Source organism: Petromyzon marinus, chromosome 12 (genome assembly GCF_048934315.1).
Source record: "Petromyzon marinus isolate PM22_M1 ecotype Great Lakes invasive population chromosome 12, UKy_Petmar_22M1.pri1.0, whole genome shotgun sequence".
In the NCBI taxonomy this organism is placed as follows: Eukaryota; Metazoa; Chordata; class Hyperoartia; order Petromyzontiformes; family Petromyzontidae; genus Petromyzon; species Petromyzon marinus.
Window position 1 is genome coordinate 5546957 of NC_133678.1, and position 24095 is coordinate 5571051.

The 24095-nt window shown below is 47.0% G+C and overlaps 1 protein-coding gene across 1 annotated transcript in view; it reads right to left on the minus strand.

The window, feature by feature from the left end:
* Positions 1-15545: 15545 nt before the first annotated feature.
* The window catches only part of CPQ (carboxypeptidase Q), an 82899-nt gene continuing 74349 nt past the window's right edge, over positions 15546-24095 (minus strand). The window contains exon 9 of the mRNA XM_076066541.1: positions 15546-15771. Within this exon, the coding sequence (XP_075922656.1) occupies positions 15662-15771 (110 nt within the window). The 3' untranslated portion in view covers positions 15546-15661. The remainder of the gene's footprint in view (positions 15772-24095) is intronic.

Here is a 24095-nt window from a genome sequence, read left to right on the forward strand (position 1 = left end):
AAAACCTTCCTTATTGAATCGTAAGATTGGTGGCACTGTTCGTTGCCCATGCGTGTGAAAGGCAGGTGGCGTACCTATGGCCTACGCACACATCAAACATGGTGTTATAACATGAAGAGCGCCGTCTTCCTGTGAGATAAATAAGAGTTAGATCAATGACAAGTACAGCACTTCAAATACAATATTCGTGCACATTACAAAGCCTCTTTTGATGATCTGAAGAATCATGAAATACAAATTAATCTTGTAAAAATATTTTTTCACACTTAATACATGTATGTATGTTGAACTTCTTTCGCAATGTATGTAGCCAACCGTGCTAATTGGATGTGCGGGAAAAAAAATAATTAAATTACAGATTTGAGCTCTGGAAATGTTTTATGTGGTGATGATTATGATGCCTTTTATTTAACCAGCCGGCACGACTGAGTGTGAAGATTATTCATGAGAAGGAAACAGAGTACCCCGTGAAAACGCATGCATATGAGGGGATACCATTCACAGCTCCACACAAATAGATTCAAAAATCCATTAGCTGTACTGTCATTTCTTTATCACCTCACGGCTAAAATAACATCTGGTATTTTGAGGCATTCTATATTTGAAGTTTTCGTGACTGCATGATCCATACTCTTTGGTCCTTTCAGTAATGTCACGTAGGCAAAGAAGATTAAAAAAAAAGTCACGACGTTTCGGACACAACACAAGTGTCCGTCATCAGGTGGGACAACCACAGCAAAAAAACAGTTGCTGAAGTAGACAAAGGAGCCGTCGTGATTTAATTTATTTTTATTTTCTTTACCTACGTGACTTTACCGAAAGAATCAAAGAGTATGGCTCGACCCCTTCCAGCTTCAGAGATCTGAAATCAGGTGAATTGAGGGTGCTTAATTCACAGCTATATTGTCGGCTTTTTTTACAATAATGATGCCACTCGCTTCATGAGATAGCACGATTGGGATTCGTTCGTTCGTTTCTTAGTCCGCTTGTCTTGGTGACGGTCGCGACAGCAGCGTGTTGAGTCATGTCCCTGGCGACAGACTCAGCACTACTACACTATACACTACACTATACACTACACTATACACTACTATACTGTACACTACAGCAGCGTGTTGAGTAGTGGCGGTGCAGACCTCCCTTTCCCTGGCGACAGACTCAGCACTACTACACTATACACTACACTATACACTACACTATACACTACACTATACACTACTATACTGTACACTACAGCAGCGTGTTGAGTCGTGGCGGTGCAGACCTCCCTTTCCCTGGCGACAGACTCAGCACTACTACACTATACACTACACTATACACTACACTATACACTACACTATACACTACTATACTGTACACTACAGCAGCGTGTTGAGTCGTGGCGGTGCAGACCTCCCTTTCCCAGGCGACAGACTCAGCACTACTACACTATACACTACACTATACACTACACTATACACTACACTATACACTACATTACTATACACCACTATACTATATACTACACTATACACTACTACACTATACACTACACTATACACTACTATACTATGCACTACATTATACACTACACTATACACTACACTATACACTACTATACTATACACTACAGCAGCGTGTTGAGTCGTGGCGGTGCAGACCTCCCTTTCCCTGGCGACAGACTCAGCACTACTACACTACACACTACTATACACTACACTATACACTACTACACTATACACTACTACACTATACACTACACTATACACTACACTATACACTACAGCAGCATGTTGAGTAGTGGCGGTGCAGACCTCCCTTTCCCTGGCGACAGACTCCAGCACTACTACACTACTATACACTACACTATACACTACTACACTATACACTACACTACTATAAACAGACTAGCCCTTCCTGACATAGCGTGTCCTGGGATTTGTTGTTATGTAATATTGCTTTGACATTATTAACACAACTCCTGGTCTCTGTTGGCTCTGACCTCATTATAAAGGTTGCATGTCATATTTACTTTAAAATCACTCATTGTAAATACTAATATTAATAGCTCGATGGAAATATAAGTTTGCTTTTCCATTATATGCCTCAGTAAAATCATCGTCGTGTGGCTCTGTCCACTATTTGGAGACGACACGGAAGGCAGATGCACGTAAGTATGAATGTCTAATTACCAATTTTATTATCAAAATAAATCACAATAGGATAAGGGGTTTTTTGTTTTATGTTGGCCGCAATTGGTGCCAAGGATAATAATTGAATCGTAAGAGTAATTTACAAACGTTGTTAATCCATTGACAGATGACAGCAACCCGCCCCGCCACGCTACGCTGCGTTGCTTTGTGGGAATTGTTTAGCGATGTTTTGGCCACTGTCGTCAGTTGCGAGTTCGGTCGAGGCGAGCACCAAGGAACACTTCGGTGCCAAGGATACGTTTTTCACACAAAACAAAATAATCATGAAAACCCACCGTCATTCTCACGCCACAATGGGGCAGCGTTTCAGTGGCATCGAGTAATTCGCCGACGACGGGAAATGTAATCAGGCGCTCTCCTTTTTGAATGAATTCTAAATTTCAACGCACAAGGTTACAGCCAAAAAAAAACAATACATGGAAAGATTGCTAACGGTGCCTTTTTGGGGGGATAAAAATAATCCGCTGAAGATGTCTGGACGGTTACAAAGGGTACGTTGAGTGTTATCATTGAGTGTAATACTTTTTTTCAAAATTAGTTTGGCATCCAGAGTGCTAACGTTATATTTCACATCGTCAACAATTTTTAATTGGCAATTCAAAGTGTTGTCATTGTTCATAAATACGAGGATACATTACACCGCTACGTACACACTTAACCTCTTGTGTGCCACTTCTAAGCGCTCGTTCATTTTCCCGCGCAGAAAGACGCCGGGGCAAACCACATGCATGTATGTATGTTGGACTTCTTTGGCACCGTATGTAGCCAACCGTGCTGATCGGAGGTGCGGGGGAAGGATAACAAACTAACCACGAAAAGCAGTTCTAACGAAATTAGTTGCCAATCTAGGCGATGTAAAAGTGCATAGCTTCCAATGGCTTCCTAATATCGGAGGAGCGTTCCAGACGGACGCAGACGCTGATCTGAACGCGCACGATGCAGAGTTTTCAATTGTGTATGTATAAATGATGTACGTATACTGTTGTGCAATGGCGCACTTGCTTAGACCCTAAAAAATGACTTTGTGTTGTGTAGGCAAACCCGAACCCTTTACCGCGCAGCCAAGGTGGAAGGAGTTGAGCACTGGCCTGTCTGTTGGGAAAAATAAAATAAACTATTTACGGAGCATTCTTAATGCCCTGCTTGTGTCGGTAAGTTAGGACAAATGGCTTGCGCTCAGGTGAGGTATGCATTGTTAGCTTGTGTTGGGCCGGGCTGTATTATGTGGGGGGGGGGGTGGGAAACATGACCAGTTCAATCATCACACAGACACCTCTCCTGGGAAAGGAGATGCCTATTTGACCATTTGCGAAGAAAATCTCTTGGTATCATGATAATAATGTACAGCTCTTTGCCAATCCACTGCTGGATGAAGGCTTCCCCACACCGTGTCAGTTAGGGGGTTTGTTTACCAAATACTTTGGGTTGGACCAGTTCAGGCATCACTCGCCACTGGTGTTAGCCGTGTATGCAAAATCACAACGCACGTTGCCAGGTTCGCCGTGCATTGCACAAACCACTACACCACTTCCACCATGGCTATATTGTAGTATTATTAAGTGGAATTTAGTTCGCTCATCCAAACTGGACAGATGGCCTACATTCATCAGGGATACCAACACTTATGTTTCATCCACGTACTGGATAAATATCGCATGTATACACGAGGAGAATAATAATTACTTGATTCATCAATTAATATTGATTTTCAAGCTCAAAAACACATGAATAATATTCACGATTTCAACTTGTAAAAAGGCAGTATATTGAAGATAAAGAATGATTCAGTCGCAAATAACCACACACACACACGTGGGAAAGACAGGCCGGTGGTGAGCCAGCATCAAATCCCCCCCCCAAAGCTCTGCAGTCCTCTATATATATGAAGGCGCTATCGGCCAATTAATGAGTGTTTACATGTGGGAGGAAACCGGTGGTACACGGAGAAAACCCTCGCGTGTGAGGGGGCAACGCTAGGTACCCCCATGGCTGTTGGCACGAGAGAAGTTCAGCATACATACAGTCCACATTTTCTGTACTGCCTTCTCCTGGCAAGCCAGTCTATGTAACCTCGACACTCACGGGTAGGGAGATCCACAACATTTTGTGTGATCCACCAACCCTTGCCTCCACAGCGCTGGACTAAGCACGCGCCACCACCACACCCCCGGCGGAATAGAACTGTGTGTGGAAGAATATTATCTTCAACTTGTATCTGGTGTATGTAATAAGTTTGCATCTCCCTGCAGCTGCTACATGTACAACGATGCAAAAATAAATATAGCACGTTCTTTAATTAAATCCTGACCCTGAATTGTGACAATTTATTTAATATTAAGAGGGGCAAATTCATTATGCCTCTCGCGTTAATATGTGCACACAACACGGAAGCCTACACCGCGTTACTGATAACCGTGGCATTGAAGCCCTGGGGAATAAAAAAAACGATAGCGTTGCCTTTTCACACGCGTTTATTATCTCACGAAGAAAGCCCGTTGTTTACTCACAGAGGTGCTATGAAGAAGACCGGTCTGCAAAGTGCAGTACCGTGCGGGCAACCCGCTGCGCTCGGCGCAATGTCAGCAAAGGCACCGTTGTGTTGAACCTCTTTCGCACCGCACGTTAGCCAACGCGTGCCAATCGGAGGTGCGCTAATCGCTCGTCGAAGATCGGCAAGGCGAGGGAGACCTCCCCAGACTCTTGCCCAGAGATCGTCACCTCACGGCCACCGCCTGCGGCCAGCCGATGACATAAATCGCTCGTCGAGTTCACACCAAATTTCGCTTCCTTAGCAGTGACGTGAAATTTAAAAGAAAAAGGGTGACATCACTCGGTTTTTTTTTAGGTTGACGGATATAAAAACAAAACACCTTCGATTGCTATGTACAACAACACAAACATCTGCGGTGTACTTGTTCACAGGTGAACGGGGGTCGGGGGTTAGAGCGGTGGCACTCATTGGTTCGCACACTGCACTGTGGATTTCTGAAACCTGAGTTTGATTCCCGGCCACCCGCATTGACTTAGCATGGTGGTTATGATAAAATAATGCCCATCGTTGGCACGGCGTTGGGGAGGTCCTCATTCAGCGGTGGTTTGGCGCAGGGGAGGGGAGGGAGGATGTGGATTACTGTTTAAATTCGAACAAGCGTCGTTGGGTTTTACGTGTGCGAGCGGTTGGAACATTGTGTGGCGATGACAGCTTCTTGCAGATTTCTCATATCCCCGTGCCTTTGTGAGCAAACCGGGCGGCTGCCTTTGTAAAAGCCCCACCACCGCTCCGCCCCTTCTGCGCTAATGAAAGAAAGCGCTGCGTACAGAATTTAGTCGGGTTCGCCTCGTACCGTTGCCGTTGTGAAATCAGCGAGAGCCCGCACAAAGGTCCCCGTATCGCCGTTTTGTTGATTATTATTGTTGTTGTTGTCGTTATTACCAGGGCTTGGACTATTATTGTTGTTGTTATTGTTGTTGTCGTTATTACCAGGGCTGGACTATTATTGTTGTTGTTATTGTTGTTGTCGTTATTACCAGGGCTGGACTATTATTGTTGTTGTTATTGTTGTTGTCGTTATTACCAGGGCTGGACTATTATTGTTGTTGTTATTGTTGTTGTCGTTATTACCAGGGCTGGACTATTATTGTTGTTGTTATTGTTGTTGTCGTTATTACCAGGGCTGGACTATTATTGTTGTTGTTATTGTTGTTGTCGTTATTACCAGGGCTGGACTAGGGTTCTTGCAGGCCCCTAGGGACTTTGTTTCGTATGCCTAGAGTCGTACCTTTCTACAGCTGATACTGCTGCCGCCGCTGTCACAGTTAAACAAAACTGTCTCCGATCAGCCATGGGACAACAACGCTTGCCCTGCCATGCACTTGCACTATTGAGAATGAGATTGAAGCGAAAAACACCATTTGAAGACGTTATTGCTAATTTTGTAATGAAAAAAAATCTCGAAAAATTCATCTTGGGTGTTAATTTATCTCACCTTATGAAACAAAAATAACGATGCAAATTGACGTGAGTCTAACTTTTTGTGTAAACACTGCGCCTATCCTTGCTATACACATATATTTATTCAAGAAGATATCTTGGTTACGAATTTTTGTTATCATACAAATAAAAAAAGCACGGTCAAATTTGTGTTTTCGTCGGGCTCGAGGTACCAGTGCCTTCTGGCCTTATTGGATAAGGAGCCCTCCAAAAATGACATCACGCAATTTTGGACGATTTTTGACCCCCCCCCCCCTCGTCACACTGCGTCACAAAAAGTTCAGACCCCCCTCAAATATGACGTCACAAAGCTCTGCCCCCCCCCCCAAAAAAAACATGCTTTAAATCGCTTTAAACTATTGTCATTGAAGTGCGTATTTAATGTGGCGCTGCACTCTGATGTTGTGGGAGAAAACATTTATTAGAAAGTCTATTTAATTAAGCAGAACGTGTTGTCTATATTTATTTAAAGTTGCGCATTTTGATGCGACGTCACATTTCTCAAACCCCTCCCCCCACCTCGTCACACATCGTCACAAATGTCTGACCCCCCCCCCTCCCCCCCCCCCTAGGTGCGTGACGTCATTTATGGACGGCGTCTAATACGGGCTCTCGTTTATTACCGCCGCGCCTATCTGTCTGACATTTCCATCGCCGAGAAGTCGCCAACGTGCCCACAGCAGTGCCCCGCAAGGGCTGCTGGGTTGGTTGGCTTCTCGTTTGCCGGTGATTCGCGTCATGTGCGCGGGTGGCGAGTTAAAACGACCGACCGAGCGCGATTGGGTTCCCGTTCGCTTCGGCATTGGCCTCGATGCGCCGAGCAGTCGCCAGCGAGACGCTGTTTGTGTCCTCGAAAGGCTGCGGAGGCGTGGGTGGAGTTTGGGGAGGGGGTGGAGGTCACGCTCCTCCAAAAACTTGGCACCTTTGTGAATTTATTTTCAGTATTCATATTCTTGGTTCTTTCGGTAAAGTCACGTGGATAGGAAATAAAAATAATAAAATAAAAAATTTATGGAAAATAATAAAAGCAAACATAGAGATTTTTTTAATGTGCACTCGCGATTGCTAATGTGAGGGGTAAAGCGAACCACTTCCTCACCCCCCCCCCCCCCCCCAAATAAAAAAGTCAAACTTCGCCTATGGATGCTGGGTTTTTGCTGCTATGAAGAATAGAGTTGGTATAGGAAAGCTCCCACCTCCCTTTATTTGTCCATGAGGTTTCGTTTCCAATAGATACTGCTGACAAAACAAAGCATTCTGTGGTGTGTGTGGGGGGGGGGGGGCATAGGGCTGACCTCTCTGAGTAACAAAAGCTGCCTTATCGGGAGCTAAAACAGGCCCACGGATAATGACATGCGGCACTTTAGCTGCAGTGCCGCACGCTTCCCACTTCTCCCTTCAAAGGATGAGGGGGGTACTATCAATTGCTCTTGTACATCCTTCTTAGTACAGAAAAAAGACGTCCTATACGAAGAAGCACATTACCATTTCAAAGCCGCCTCTTCTCGCTGCTGAGAAATCCGTATACCTTCCAGTGCCCGTGCACAGTAAACAACTTAAATGTGAGCCTGAGATGTTTGTACATCGCAATAAAGCATTGACACATGGCTACAGGACATTGTACCTAATGTGCCGGGTTATTGGTCGGCAAAATATCGCATTCATGGGAGGAAACGTTGATTCAGCAGCATACATCTTCCCCTGTGCCAAGTTAATTTGTGCTTTTAGCTGTGACGGCTCTACTGTGCTGCCATTCCCAGAGGCCTCGGCATTTAAATTAAACGGCGGTCCTTTTAAAAAACGTGAGCTCACAACAAAACCAAAAGCTGCATCGACAAAGCAAAGCACGGCACCGAATGTGTAGAAGTCCATTTGTTGTGAAAGGAGGATGGGAAATTTGATGATGTAACTTTCACAAGCGCGGCCGTCACGGACAGTGGCCTCGAAAATCAGACGACTCGTGGATGTGACGAGCAATGTAGGCATGCACTCCACACTAAGCAAGAAAGTAACCAATTGCAATAACTCTTTAAGTTCAAATGAAACTGATAGCCTCCTGTTCCACTCATTTTCTCTTAATTGCCATTGATGAGCAATCCCAAGAGGGCAACTCGATCAGCTGTGCAGAATTATGTCACGGCATCCCATGTAGACAGCCGTTCGTGCAAGGAAACACCATCACCGAGAAGATGGTTACACCCAGTCCACAGCGAGAGATGCAAAGCAACGGCAAAAGGCGCACAGATAAAAGGGTAAAAAAAAACAATTATATTTTGCTACTGGCAAAGGAGGTTCCAATGGTGTCTTATGGTTGATATTGTTTGACTTGCATCACACTGGGATTTTTGCACACAGCGTTGTAATACGGTGTGGGGGGTTTTTTTCTGGAAGATTTGCTGGTTTATCCCAGGATGTGTCTGTTGCGCGTCGTCGCTTTAAGATGTTTCTCTGTTCATATTTTTGTTTGTTGCGGTTGCACCCGACTCAAGAGCCACATGGCTCACAGGGCTATACCTAATAAATGAAACTTGAAACTTGAACGCCACCACATGTCCAAGACACGGCTAAGATCTCAATGAAGCATGGTATAACGCATACGCACGTACACGTGGATGATTGCATCTCTGTTGTGTTATTGAGTTATACGGCGTGTGCTGCGGGTACAACGTCTGATGTTTTTACCCCACCGTTGGATCTCCCTGCTAAAGAAGCTCTCGGCACGTGTAGCGAAACGTCGGACGTCCTTCCGAGCAATGCGCAGTACAACCCGAAAACACACCGGAGCCGCTATCCGGCACAACTGTGTAAAAACCACGTAGTAGCATTGCACAGGCGGAGTTATAAACGTAACGTTTACCAGCCTCTGTAAAGGAACCGGTGGACGAAGGCATCTCCACACCGTATCGGTCACGGCGGGGTTGATTGACCCCGTTTCGCCAACGTGGTCCAGTGTAGGTTGGTGAAAGGCGAGCCCAGGACCAGTTCAGGTATCGCACTCTGCATTGAAGTTAGCCATGACCTGCAATCAGTGTCAGGTCTCCGGGATCGCAACACAGTGTGCCTAACCACTGGGTCACAACTCCACCTGCATACAATGTTTTTTTTTTAAAGAAAGGGTGGAGAATGGCAAGTACAAAGCAGAGGCGGAATTACGAAAGGCTGCTTCGAAAGTGAGAAGGAAATCGGTTACGGGAGAAGTTTTGCGCCCCGAGTGATAGAAGCTCAAAGGTCCGGCGTGGGCGCAGGAGCGAATGCGACCTTGCAACTGTGGCTCGAGCGAGTGCCGCCCGACACGATGGATGCTTCGCTGTCGCCTGCCAGCCCGCTGAGAACGAGCAATTTCGGCCCGTCGATGCTCGCGTCCACGGCGTTGGCGTTACGGTGATGGGCGGGTGAATGCAACGGCATCCAATGGTGCGCCTCAATTGGACGAATCTGCGCTGAATCGCAATCCTCGCCATTCCAATTACACAATAACGCATTGGTACGTTATATATATTTTTAAGTTTCGTTCTACGTGATGTAAAATATACACTTAAAATAATAACAGCACGCTCGTGGCTGCCGGTCGTGTCATTGTTACCTTTGCAATGATTTCATTTTGCGTGTTTTTACACTGAACTCAAAAGCTCGAAAATGAACGTTTACACTCCTAATGAGAGCACGCGCCTTCGCGCATGCATCCCTGTGGGCTTATTTGAGCCCTGCGGCAGCATGTACTCTACAAGTCGAATGCGAATACAAACCTTCGCAAGAAGTGTACTGTTGTGTAGACTAAGTAACGCCAGCGGACTTGAAGGATTTCCACCGCATTTCCAACAGAAAGCATTCACGCGACACAAACACCCTACACGCGTGTAGGGTGTTTCTCTGCCTAAGAGCAGCGCCTCGTTTCAGAGTCCCCTGCAACCTCTCGGATCTTACCCGTTGCTTTTCATCTGGTCAAACGGAACGTATCTTCAAGCTGACAAAGCAGCGTGTTTCTCCACAACGAAGGTGTTTTTTTTTGTTGGGTTGGATTCATCCAGAGATTTCTTTCAGCGAACCGTCGCATGTGGTGGTATACCAGGTCGCAGATCTTCTGCCTTCTTTGAATTGCTGTGATTATAATCACAGCAATCATACCTCTCCACTCCTGACACACTGCTGTGGGACTTCCTCGGTGCTTTTTCTATTCATCAAGCAGATTTCCTCCTTTCAACCGACGCACCCACATTTAAAACACTTTGTCCAGTCTTTGAACGTCTTTCTCAACTACACAATCAACAATGGCCATTGTACTAGGAACCTACGGTATAAAATAGGAGTTTAATATTGCACAAGGTAGCCGGCTAAAGTGAGGCAATATTTCCACAATTATATTCCAGTTGTGCTATGAGCAATCGTGTTATGAGATTAAGAAATCTCCATTTGGATCTCTTGAAGCGAGCAATGCCCTCACTGTGCGTCGGAGAACATCCCTGGAGGGGAATGTCACGGTACCTCTTGTCACGTTCCTTCAGTAGGCCTCTTCATCCACACGACCGACGCAACTTGTGCATGTCCGTTGAGGAGTATTGCCTGTCAATCAAAACAATGCTGCACTTCCAGAGCTGCAATCAACCAATTAAATATTCTCGGGTGCAATTCATTGGTGGCCTGCCTGAGACCATCAATTCACTCTTGGGAACCCAGTTTAATTATGGACAACTCAAGCCTGGATTCAATCCCAGGCTCTCAGTGGTGCCAGCTTATTGCATTGACCCCTAAACCACCCAGCCAATTGAAATATCTTGACAAAGAATCATTATAAATGTTGAGTCACAAACACACACCCACACAGCGAAAGGCACGCAGCAGTCCCCTTCCTTCAAAAGCACACTTGAATGCCAATGTCTTAATTTTTCAGAAATTCTAATCGTTTGATTTAATATGGCAAGACGATAACGAACGACATCATTACCATTGGTGAGATGAATAAGCTTGGCCAAAAGACAAAATCCACTGCTCTTTTGCCGAGTGCCTGGCAGAAGGGGGGTGGGAACCCCATAATCCCATTATAAGCGTCGTGGAAAACAACGTACACATCGAACTTGTGACCCTACACCTGGTGTGCCGAAAACTGCACGCCCACTGAGAAAATAATGAGACAAATACCTTTTTAGAATCAAATTAAACTGAACATACATAACAACGTTGTCGCTATGCGATGTGAATACCAAGAATGCTTTATTGGGGAAATCTAGGAGAGTGAAAAAGAAAGTGCCAGTCCATCTGTCGGCTGCCTTGACTCCACAATCTGTCTCTCATTATTGCGAAGATGCAGCGAGCACAGGCAGCCTCCCAGCGGAGGCATAGAACAATCATCGACAAATTCCATCCATTTGCTCAACCTACCACAATTCCGAATAGCCTCTCTGGAACCAAAAACTTAAAAGGCCCATTAACGTCTGTTACGGTTGTTTTTTGGCTTAATATTCTTTCATTCGCAGCATGCCTCGACAATAACTGGACTTAAAAAAAAACATAGCGGACCGATTTTGCTGTTTGAACAAGAGAAAGGAGAAGTTTAGAGAATGCGTGTGTGGGTGTTGCATGTTAAGTGTGTGTTGAACTTCTTTGGCACCGTACGTAGCCAACCGTGCGAATTGGAGGTGCGGGAGAAGGACAAACAAACTCAAGACGAAAGGCAGTTCTCAAGAAATGAGTTTTCAAATCTAGACTGAACAGTGCACACAGCTTCAGTGGCTTCCTAATATTAATGTTAAATGGGTAATGCACAACATGTATGTTTTTTTGGAGGTTTTTTCACAGTCGTAGGAACTGTAACGTTTCACACGCTCGTCTGAACCCCCCCAAAAAAGGCACAGGCACGTGCCCCCCCCCAGCCCCCCACGTAAATTCACACTAATCGGCACGTGAATCAACTGCAAGGGCCAAATATGTTAGTGCATTAAAAAATGAGGGGTGGTGGAACGATGCATTGATTCAAAGATGTTGATTCTTAAGCTCGCGATAATCACCATCTCTATCTGATCGCCACCATGAGTCGTGATCTATCCCGGTGAGCGGTTGGTGCCTCAAATCTCTGGGGGGGGGGGGGGGGAGATAATGCCAGGGCAGCAGAATCAGCAATGGGGAAGAAAAAATGAGAATATTTGTTTATACTGCAAGGTGGAATCCGATGAGCTATGAAGCTCTTTTTCACAGTCGGGACGGGTGAGAACGTTAGACGAATAAAACAGTTACAAAAAACACGATAGGAGTGCAAAGTATAGGAAAAGTTAACAAATAACTTACAAATATATATACAAATTGAAGTGTTTTTTTTAATCTTCCCAGGTCAAGCCACACTGAGCTATTAACTTTTTTTTCAGAAGCGGACCTGGGCCGTGTAAGACGAAAGCTCAACAGAGTGGCTCATCACGTGGAAAATGTGTAGCAGCAAAACAATCAAAGGCCAGCGGTGGATTTTACATCACGGCCGATTGATGATAATCTCAATGCCCGACACGAGACATGCCAGCAGGTCCCCAGGTATAAGTGTGTGTCTGTGGGGGAGCGATCGTGTAGCGCGCCTGCGCTGTGAACCCGGCCACACGGGTTCGATTCCCCCTCACGGCCAACACCCAGTGACGTTTTAACACGTAGGCTTTCGCAACCAATATTATTCATACAACGAAATACCGGCGAATTGCCCGATGATGCTGGATGTAATTACCAGCGAAACGTCGTACTCAAACTGTAAATGTTGTGGATTCACTCTTCAACACACCGGTGGGCTAAAGTAGTTAATTATTTGTCTTTTGTCAACGTGACACTTTTTTGCTGATTGGCCGTGTCGGGTGGTGCAGGGTTACGACACATTTATAAATAACGCGATCTAACCCAGTGACGATTATCTGAACCGGTCCCGGGCCTCCCCTAGGTCGACTCGGCCTCAAATGAGTACCTGGTGTGGTGTGTAAACATCGCCACTGGGGAGACAAAGGCGGTCGGGCGTGGTGCTGGCCACCCACCCCCTCGTGTACCGTTCCGGCCTTCATAGGTGCTCGCTAACAGCACTTGCCCCTACAGTCTGTTAAGGCTATATGCGGGATCTTTGGCTTTGTGTCGTATTCGGTGCCCGCCAACAGCACGAGCCTCGAACGCCTGTTAAGGGACCGTGCATAAATGACGTCACGCACCTAGGGGGGGGGGGGAGGGGTCAGACATTTGTGACGATGTGTGACGAGGGGGGAAGGGGAGAAATGTGACGTCACATAAAAATGCGCAACTTTAAATAAATAGAGACAACACGTTCTACTTAATTCATTAATATACTTAATATACTAAATATACTTTTTAATAAATGTTTTCTTCTACAACATCAGAGTGCAGCGCCACATTAAATACGCACTACAATGACAATAGTTTAAAGCGATTTGAAGCATGTTTTATTTTCAAAATGGAAATATGTTTTGGGGGGGGGCAGAGCTTTGTGACGTAATATTTGAGGGGGGGTCTGACTTTTTGTGACGTCGTGTGACGAGGGGGGGAGGGGGGGGGGTCAAAAATCGGCCAAAATAGCGTGACGTCATTTATGGACGGCCCCTAAGGGCTCTACAGGGGATATTTGTGTGTTGCGTGCGTTTGTGTGTCCTGGAACATACCACGCACGACTGACGAGCGGCCGTGCAGTTTGAAAGGTTCCCGCTTGCTCATAATCTCGGAGAGCGGGAAGGTGGGAGAGAGAGAGAGTGAGTTGCAGGGATTGTTAAGGGATCGAGCGGAGAAAAAACGGAGCCACAAACCAATCCTGCGCACACACGGTTCTCAGCCAGAAGCGTTCTCGTCCAAACCGCGTGTCTCCAAACACTCCCCCTCGCCGTGCCCCCTTTCGGCATCCGCCCTCTCTCGTCTTGCCACGGAATCCACAAGCGCCTGTGGTCAAATGTCGACAACTTCGTTTTGGAGTCGTTGAGTTCGACTTCTCCGCGCTCTGATCCACGCGGTCACGCAGATAGCGGCACTGTTGCCGCCGAAACGCACCCCCTTTTTCATTAGAGTCAGACGTATCAATCTTGCTTTGGAGATTTCGTGACTGCAGGCATCCACACTCGCTGGTTCTTTCGGTAAAGTCACGTAGATAGAAGGAAAAAATATAAAAAAAAAACACGACGTTTTGGTCGCAACTGAAACTGAAGACACAAGCACAAACGGACGCTTGTGTTGCGACCGAAACGTCGTGTTCTTTTATTATTTTTTTTCTTATCTACGTGACTTTACCGAAAGAACCAGAGTCAGACGTATCTCTCTTCTTTGAATAATTTCCATTGGCCATCAAAAAACCTGCCCTCCTCACACCCCCCCTTCTGCATTTTATGGACATTCATGCCCTAAGTACGCGCAGTCCTCCACCACCTCAATCTTAACCCCCCCCCCCTACCCTACATTGCCATCCTAACACAGCTGCCCCGCTTTCTCACAGCGTGAATCCTCAGGCCTCAAGTGCTCTAAGACCACCGTAACGATGCTTCCACGGGCTCCAGCCAGCCAAAGTCCTAGACAACAAACCGGCATCGTCTGCATGTCCCCAGTCCCACACATTAATACGTCATCCGACTTGTCCTGATTTGCTGGCCTTTCATGCCTTGATTAACCCAACTCACGGTGTTCGTGAACACTTTCCTCTAAATTGGCTCAATTTGAGTGCTTGAGTCGATATCGGTATTACTGCAACCTCTGTTGTACGAATTCAGGGGAGCCGCGATTTCAGAAGCACCCACGTTCTAAACTCTTTCCTCCCACCCAACTAATATTCTCACTGCGTGGACAAGGAATTAGTGTGGACGAGATGGATCTTGGCGGCGGCGGCATGATGTGTCTTTCCCCCGCACCTCCGATTGGCACGGTTTGGCTACGTGCGGTGCGAAAGAAGTTCACCAGACCAAGGCCGTAGCCATGGAGTCAACATTGGGGGGGACCAAATCTTCCATGGGGTCTGGGGGTCCCCTCCCCCCCCAGAAAAAAAATCTAAATTTGAAAACGAATTTCCTGCCTAAGATATAAAAAATATCACTAACCCGTAGCATTGGCCTTTTGATTTATTTTTAACAATAATGTCTAATAGTGTATTGTATTACAATGCTTTGTTTTTTTCTTTTTTTACCTTTTCATGTTTCATTGTGTGTAGCGGCAGAGATTAGGGATTATAATAAAGTACAACCATAACCACAATCATATAAACAGAAATCTATTTTATAGCAATATATTGGGGGGGGGGACATTTTGAGCATATTTTGAATATTGGGGGGGGGGGGATGTGTTCCCCCCCCCCCCCCAATATATATTATAATTACGGCCTTGCACCACACATACACATCGGGGGATACACCGGGGAGGTGTGGACACACCACCGGCCCCGTGTTGATTGCAAGGCCCTCGGGATGGGCGTCGCTCGCTGACAGATCCGCCACCACTCATGAGATCGCGATCTCCTCGGAGCTCTCCGATGTGTTTAGCGCATGCTGTTCGGCATGATGTCTGACGTTTCGCCCCACGTGCCTGCCGATGCGAGCGTTGCCTGGTGCTTGACGCTGATTGGATCACCTCTCCAGCGGCCGGGCCCTGTATCAGATAGCTGTGTCAATCGGTGAACTGGCAACACGAGAAACATCAGCAGCAGCTGGTGCCAGTATATGATCGAGGGTGACAGTGAAATGCTCAGGCACACGGAGCTGAACGTAGGACATCACTACGAACAGCACGCGGTTACAACCCAAGCACGATTCGGAGAGCTGGACGGCACGACGTGCCACATCTATTCTCGCGGATTGTTGGATGATATTGGTCGCGAAAGGCTACGTGCTAAACTCGCATCTACTCCCCTTGGAGCTGCCTCCACCACCGTGCGCTCCACGAGGGTTTGCAAGTCCACCACAATGAAGACAAACTATAATTCACCACGACAGCCTATAGTCATCGTCCAATCTCAAACTGCGCAACCACCCGCGAGTGTCAAAGCGTCAGATACACGGGGAATGTGTGCGGTGTATAGACTCAGCAGCTGCCCCTGCAATACATTCTTCAGTTTTCTCTCCACCATCCAACCAAACATAGCAAATATTTAACGCCGCTGTAAGAACATCAGCAGATGTATAAGAGTTAGCCATTTCAATCCATCTCCGCCTTCCGCTGACACGCACTGATAAATCGTCATTCCACCGACTTTTTTTTACCCATTGCTCCGGGCTGTGTTGCAGCCGATTTGCCCATTCCAGAAAGATGGTGATAGGCAGCAGCAGCAGCAGCAGCGGGAGGTTGCATCATGGAATACATTTTAGTGTCTAGAGAAAGACCCAGACAAGACACCAGCTCTCACGTCCCTTACAAACAACAGCTTAGATTTCTAAAATGTCTCAATGTGAGCATATCTCAAGGACGTTGCATAAATTGTGGTGATCACGAACCGATGGTAATTGTCTGCTTTGTTTATGTATGGAACTCTCCGCTGAATGTCAAGACTTGGATCTCGGGAGGGTTTTTAGAGAAGGTTCTGCCGAAAGGTATTGAAGCAAAAAAGTCTGAAAAGCTGTTCTCTAACGTATGATCAGCAGATGATCGTTACGTCAACTGCGCGAGAGGAGACTCCCCCACATACAATATAAAAGTGGGAATGACGACGCCTCTTTAGCTCCCCAGTGGTGCAAATGGGGCTGGGAACGCTGTGGTGGGAGTGAAAATATGGACCCGACTAAGTTCTGGAAGGAATCAAGGATTTATTTATTTTTTGATTCACAGACAGACCCCCTAGACTAACAGAGAGACCCGTAGACACGCACAGAAACCCACAGACACGCACAGAGACGCATAGACACGCACAGAGACCCGTAGACACGCACAGAAACCAACAGACACGCACAGAGACCCATAGACACGCACAGAGATCTATAGCGACGCTCAGAGATCAACGGACACGCTCCGAGACCCACAGATACGCACAGAGACCCATAGACACGCACATAGACCCACAGACACGTACAGAGACCCATAGACACGCACAGAAACCCACAGACACGCACAGAGACCAACAGACACGCTCAGAGACCCACAGACTCGCACAGAGACCCATAGACACGCACAGAAACCCACAGATACGCACAGAGACCAACAGACACGCTCAGAGACCCACAGACACGCACAGAGGCACAGAGACCCATAGACACACACAGAAACCCACAGACACGCACAGAGACCAACAGACACGCTCAGAGACCCACAGACACGCACAGAGACCCATAGACACGCACAGAGACCAACAGACACGCACAGAGACCCATAGACACGCACAGAAACCCACAGATACGCACAGAGACCCCCCCCCCACACACATAGACCCATAGACACACACATAGACCCATAGACACGCACAGAGACCCATAGACACGCACAGAGACCCATAGAGACGCACAGAGACCCACAGACACACTCAGAGACTCACAGACACGCACATAGACCCACAGACACGCTCAGCGACCCAAAGACAGGCACAGAGACCCACAGCAACGCTCAGAGATCAACGGACACGCTCAGAGACCCACAGACACGCACAGAGACCCATAGATACGCACAGAGACGCATAGACACGCAAAGAGACCCATATACACGCACAAAGACCCATAGACACGCACATAGACCCACAGATACGTACAGAGACCCACAGACACGCACAGAGACCCACATACACGAACAGAGACCCACAGACACGTACAGAGATCCACGCACACGCACAGAGACCCACAAACACGCACATGTCTATAGTGGGGACGGGGGGAATCATTTACGAGTTCTCCCAGTAATTTCTTCCCATTTCCATCCCTGCTTATGGGTCACATTCCAATGTGGCGATTGATCATCACGTGCACGTGAACACGTCTAGCCCGCTTTGTCAATCCACTGCCGGAGGAGGGGCCTTACTCTATAATCGTCCACACTTCGCCACACTGGTCATTGCGGGTTGATGGTGGTGCAGATTAAATGATGGGGTTTTATTCTGCACTGACCTCTACTGCTCATAGCGCGTATTACATCTGTTTGCTGTGCATTTTGGTGGCCCATCCAAATGCCATCCACGCTTCACCCCTTTTAAAATATTTCGTACAATTTGTATTTGATTGTAGCAGGTAAGACCCACTGAGCTATGTGGCTCTTTTTCAGAAGCGATCTGGCTCAACCAAATGGCCGCTCACGCGGACGTGTTGTCATCATCATCATCAAACCATGCCTCCGTGTGTAGTTATATCATTGATTTGAAACTTTCGTGACTGCAGGAATCCACACTCTTTGGTTCTTTCGGTAAAGTCACGTAGTTAGAAATAAAATAAAAACAAATCACGACGTTTACATCGCAACACAAGCGGTCGTCATCAGGCAAAGGAGTCAGCTTCTAAAGGAAAACTGTTTATAAGGGTTTGGGGATGGGCGTAGCCCACGTGTAGCAACAACAACAGCAGAAGCACGTGCGGTGCACGAGTGCCAATGCAGCAGCAATGCCAATGTAGCGACAATGCCAATGTAGCAACAATACCAATGTAGCAGCAATACCAATGCAGCAGCAATGCCAATGCAGCAGCAATGCCAATGCAGCAGCAATACCAATGCAGCAGCAATACCAATGTAGCAGCAATGCCAATGCGGCAGCAATGCCAATGTAGCAGCAATGGCAATGCAGCAGCAATGCCAATGCAGCGACACTGTCAATGCAGCAGCAATGCCAATGCAGCGACACTGTCAATGCAGCAACAATGCCCAACGCTGGGGATGCGGGGGGAAATTAGCTCGGAAATATAGACGAGTACCCGGCAGATATGATGGAACAACCATATTTTATTTTATTTCTAACTACGTGACTTTACCGAAAGAACCAAAGAGTATAGTGATATAATTCTTTTCAGAATTGCCCAAACGTCCATAACTCTTCCGGCATCATTTGCGCTCAAGCAAGGCGAAGTTCCATGACGCAAATAAGAAATTGATCTTTTTTTCACACCGCAAATCGTCCCTTCGCAATATTTCAATCCAGCGCCCATCGGGAGAGGATGATCGGTGTAAACAAGCCGCGTGACGAGGTCTCATTTCGTCTCTTCGACGTCTCGGGTGTTGACGCGCGGAGAGAGAGAGAGAGAAAGCGGTCACGCAGAATTCACGTTAAATAGTTCAAGTAACGAGTCACGTGCATTCCATTTCGCGCTTTTGATTCATAAAAAAAACACGAAGAAATAGCGGGATGATTTTTGGCAGTAATTCAGTCAAAACATACTTTGAGTATGAGCCAGCGAAATTCCACATCCATCACGTCCACGTTTACGCTTGGCAGTTACCAAAGTGAATTCCCTCACCCGATCTGACCCACTCAGCCAATATTCAGTAAGAAGGTGTCAAGCCACACGTGGGTGTACATTGTTAATTCCCTATATTTTAAGCTACATAATGGTGTAGGCTTTTTAACACGTAGGCTTTCGCGACCAATATCATGTTCAAAGGGCTCGCATAATGCACATGCATAATGTACGTTGCCACAGTAATCCCCCCCCCCCACACATGGTGCAACACATCTACACCTATATGTAAGGAACGAAACAGTAAGACGTCTCCACAAATCTGGCTGCCGCCTGATGAAGCTAGTTGTAATTACTGGCGAAACGTCGTACTCGGATTGTAAATGTTGTGGTTTGGCTCTCCAACACACCGGTGGTGCTGTACTAGTGACGAATTGGCCACGTTCTGTTTACGTGACAAACCTTACTAGTTGGCTGTGTCGGGTGGTGGCGGGTTTTAACGACACATTTATATATTTACGCGATCTAACCCAAACACCTCTATTATTGATGGTACAGGCTGTTAAATTGTTATGAAGGCAAAAACAATGCCATGTGGTAGCACTGCCCTGTGTTTCGGTAGAGTACAATCCTGCAACAGTGGATGCCGTGGTGTAACGTATATGTACGTGTGTTGAACTTCTTTCGCACCGTACGTAGCCAATCGTGCTAATCGGAGGTGCGTGGGAAAGGACAGACAAACTTAACACAAAAATCACTGCTCGGGAAATGAGTTTTCAATCCAGATTTAAAAGTGCATAGCTCCAGTGGCTTCCTAATATCAGAAGGAAGAGCGTTCCAGACGGCCGCAGAAGCAGCAGATCTGAAAGCGCGCGATGCGGTGACCGCCTTTGTTCGATGGCCAGCCACTGGGATATCAAAGCAGCAACCCAAAGCTCGCTGCTTTGATATCCCGGCACGACAGTGGAAACCAACGATGCGAAGTTCCTTAAATCCCCTAGGCCACTGTCAACCCAGCAGGTCGTAGACCGGCAGGTTGCACGCGGTGGGATGACGTGTGGGTAAAACTCCCAGCTCTTCCGAGACATCTGCCCGGCGTGGAAGAGCAGAGAAAGAAGGTAATCTCTAGAGGGGCTGTCTCGAGGTGCCACCAGTGGAGACCCTTCTGCTGGCAGGGGGCGTGCGAAAGACATCGCAGTGGATGCGCACGAACGCGCAGACACACAGACGGCCCTTTGTGCGGACACCCTCAGAAGAATGCCACGTTGAACACATTTCACTTGCATTACACGCACGTTTTCCCTCCCTGCGCGGCACATTCTTAACAATAAGTTCACCTGCATGTGCTGTAGATTACGTAAATAAATAAACAAATACCTCGGCACGCTCCCCAATAACACTGCCTAAAAATTAAATAAATTATATTCCGTAATTGGTATTGTTTCAAACAATGACCCTTATTCTTTGCACATGCGCTATGAAGGGTTGTTTATTTATTTTTTAACAGTGCTTGTGCACCACTGGCAAAGCAGCATCACTAAATAATTTGCAGATTACACGTCACAATGTATATTACACACATTGCAAAATATCAATTGAGTCTTGAAACTCGTTTTGTTTTTAGGAGGGTGCCTCGTTCGGAATGTTTTTTGTTGAATGCCATGATAGTGAGTTTGGCATGGAGGAGGAAACATCAGTGTCCGGAGAAAACCCTCGCTCATGCAAGGGAATAACACGCAAAATTCCACGCAAAATTCCGCGCAAAATCCCACGCAAATTTTCACGCAAAATACATACAAATTCTACGCAAAATTCCAAGCAAAATTAACGCAAAATTCCACGCAAAATCAAGGCAAAATTCCACGCCAAATCCACTCAAAAATCCACGCAAAATCCACGCTAAATTCCACGCAAAATCAAGGCAAAATTCCACGCTAAATCCACTCAAAATTCCACTCAAAATTCCACGCAAACTCCACGCAAAATTCTACGCAAAATCCACGCAAAATTCCACGCAAATTCCACGCAAAATCCACGAAAATTTCACGCAAAATCCACACAAAATTCCACGCCAAATCAAGGCAAAATTCTACGCAAAATCCACGCAAAAATCCACGCAAAATTCCACGCAAAATCCACGCTAAATTCCACGAAAAATTCACTCAAAATTCCACACAAATTCCAAAAATTCCACTCAAAATTCCACGCAAACTCCACTAAAAATTCTACGCAAAATTCCACGCAAATTCCACGCAAAATTCCACGCAAATTCCACGCAAAATTCCACGCAAAATTGCAAGCAAAATCCACGCAAAATTCCACGCAAAATCCACGCAAAATTCCACGCAAAATCCCACGCAAAATTCCAGAAAGCGGAACAAATGTGTGAACCGTACCCGTTGCTGTACAGTACTGCCATATGACGCCACATCGTCGCCCTCGCCTCAACGTACCTATAACACCTGCTATGTTGTACTGTACTGGTGGCCACCAATCAAAGCACAAGCCACCCTGAAAGCACCCCATCTGAAATATGCTGAGATTGGGGGGGGTGCATTTGGGGGTAATTTGGTATTAGGCAAGATACGAGTTATTCTCGAATTCATCATGAAATGCAGCATCGCACAATGTGAAAACATATATATTGAAATCTAAAGTCAGGTTCCAGAGGTGCGTCAAAAAATCCTCACCCAAAAATGCTGTGTCTCCAGCCAGCGTTCAAAAATAACTACATCACACCAACTGGGTCCCACGCATCCCACCTGACAACACTTTGCCAGCGGGCACCTGAAGCATTGTCAGCTCACGCAGCGCTTTTGAGCGTAACCTTTGAAATTAGCACATGGGGGGCAGTTCGCTTCCGAAAATGTAATCACTTACATGTGTCTGGTCTCCCAACTTTTACTTATAAATACAGTTGACTATCCATGTAAACATGCATCGACTGTTGTGATCATACTGGTAGGAACCTCCTGGTTACACCAGCCCACAGGGGATTATTGTGTCCGTCCGTCGTGCATCTAAAAATGGGAGGGGTGGGGCTGGTGGAGAGGGGAGCGGCTTAGTGGGGAGGGAGGGGCTGGGTGGGGAGGGGAGGGTGGGGCTGGGTGGGGAGGGGCTGGGTAGAGAGGGTGGGGCTGGGTGAGGAGGGTGGGGCTGGGTGGGGAGGGTGGGGAGGGGCTGGGTGGGGAGGGTGGGGCTGGGTGGGAGCTGGGTGGGGCTGGGTGGGGAGGGGCTGGTCACCCCGTGGTGCCCTTATAAAACTCAACGTTTAACCTACTCACGCCGGCTTGTGCCTGCCCTCACAGTCGGGCATATTTGCGGAATACACCACGTGGTGCCGCCGTTGACCCTGGCCATTGACCGAGCAACCCAACGTTCCTACCAGCTCCCTCCGCAGGAATGTGTTTAAATATTGAAAACACGCACGGGATTGCGTAAAAATATATTTACGATTACGCCAATTATATGCATGGGTGGCAGAGTGGTTATGACTCTGCGCTATTAATCTGGCCACCTGAGTACAACTCCAAGTCAAAGGCGAGTGATATCCGAACTGGCCATTACCCAACCAATAATAAACCAGCATGATGAAATATGGTCATATAACCTCTATGACTGACACAGTATGGAGAAGCCCTCATCCAGCTGTGGACGGGCATAGGGATGCAATTATGATTATATGGAAATTAGAAATGCGTGAAACGTTAACACACACACACACATTCTGCCCTGATAATATGCTCAATCCATTTAGGGAAAGCACTGCCAAGATTTGGGAAAGATCAGTATGCTGAGCTGGTACCACTGAGATGTGATATCGAAACGGGTTCTCAATGTGTAATTGTATGTTGATTGTCTCAGTCCAGTTACCAACCACCACACCAAAGAACCCATCACGTATTATGTTTGGCTCTGCACTGACATTGGCTAAATTCCAGCTCCGACAATACAAATATCAGTGATATTGTTACACGACGAACATTCATCTCACACACAGAGCTGGTGGAAAGTGCTGCCCTCGACTGCGTACCGCAGAGGTCACTCAAAATGACCTCATGAGGTAGCTCCATGGTATCCACTTCTGCTGCCCATCTTTTTTGACACAAAGGTCACACACACACTACTTTGCGAGATATTGGCATGGATTATTATTATAATATTTTTTTATTTTCTTGAAATCTCACGACGTAATGCGAACAGCACAATCGGGACAGAGCGCGAGGCGGGCAGTAGGCGCGTCAGAGCACCGTGGGCCAGCAGGCAAATGAGGGCCAATCGGGGAACGGACGGACCCCCGTCCTCGTGAAGTAGAGACGCGTGCGGGCAGCAGGCAGGCCTCTCAATTTCACCGACGCACGGGGGCCACCGCCGCCGCCGATGCCGGCGCGCGACGCGGCGCTGCCCGCACGCACGCGTCACGGGGCGGCGCGGCAGGCCTGTTCGTCTTCGTTGTGCGCGAGCTCGTTATCACAGCGTCTTGGCAATACGGCACGTGCTTTGTTCGGTTGTTAACGTTCGTTTGAGCCTTTGCGTATTGCTTTAATGCAGGGGTAGAGATCCCTGATCTCATTGTGGCCGCTGTAAAATTCCGCGTGATGAAAGCCGCTTTGT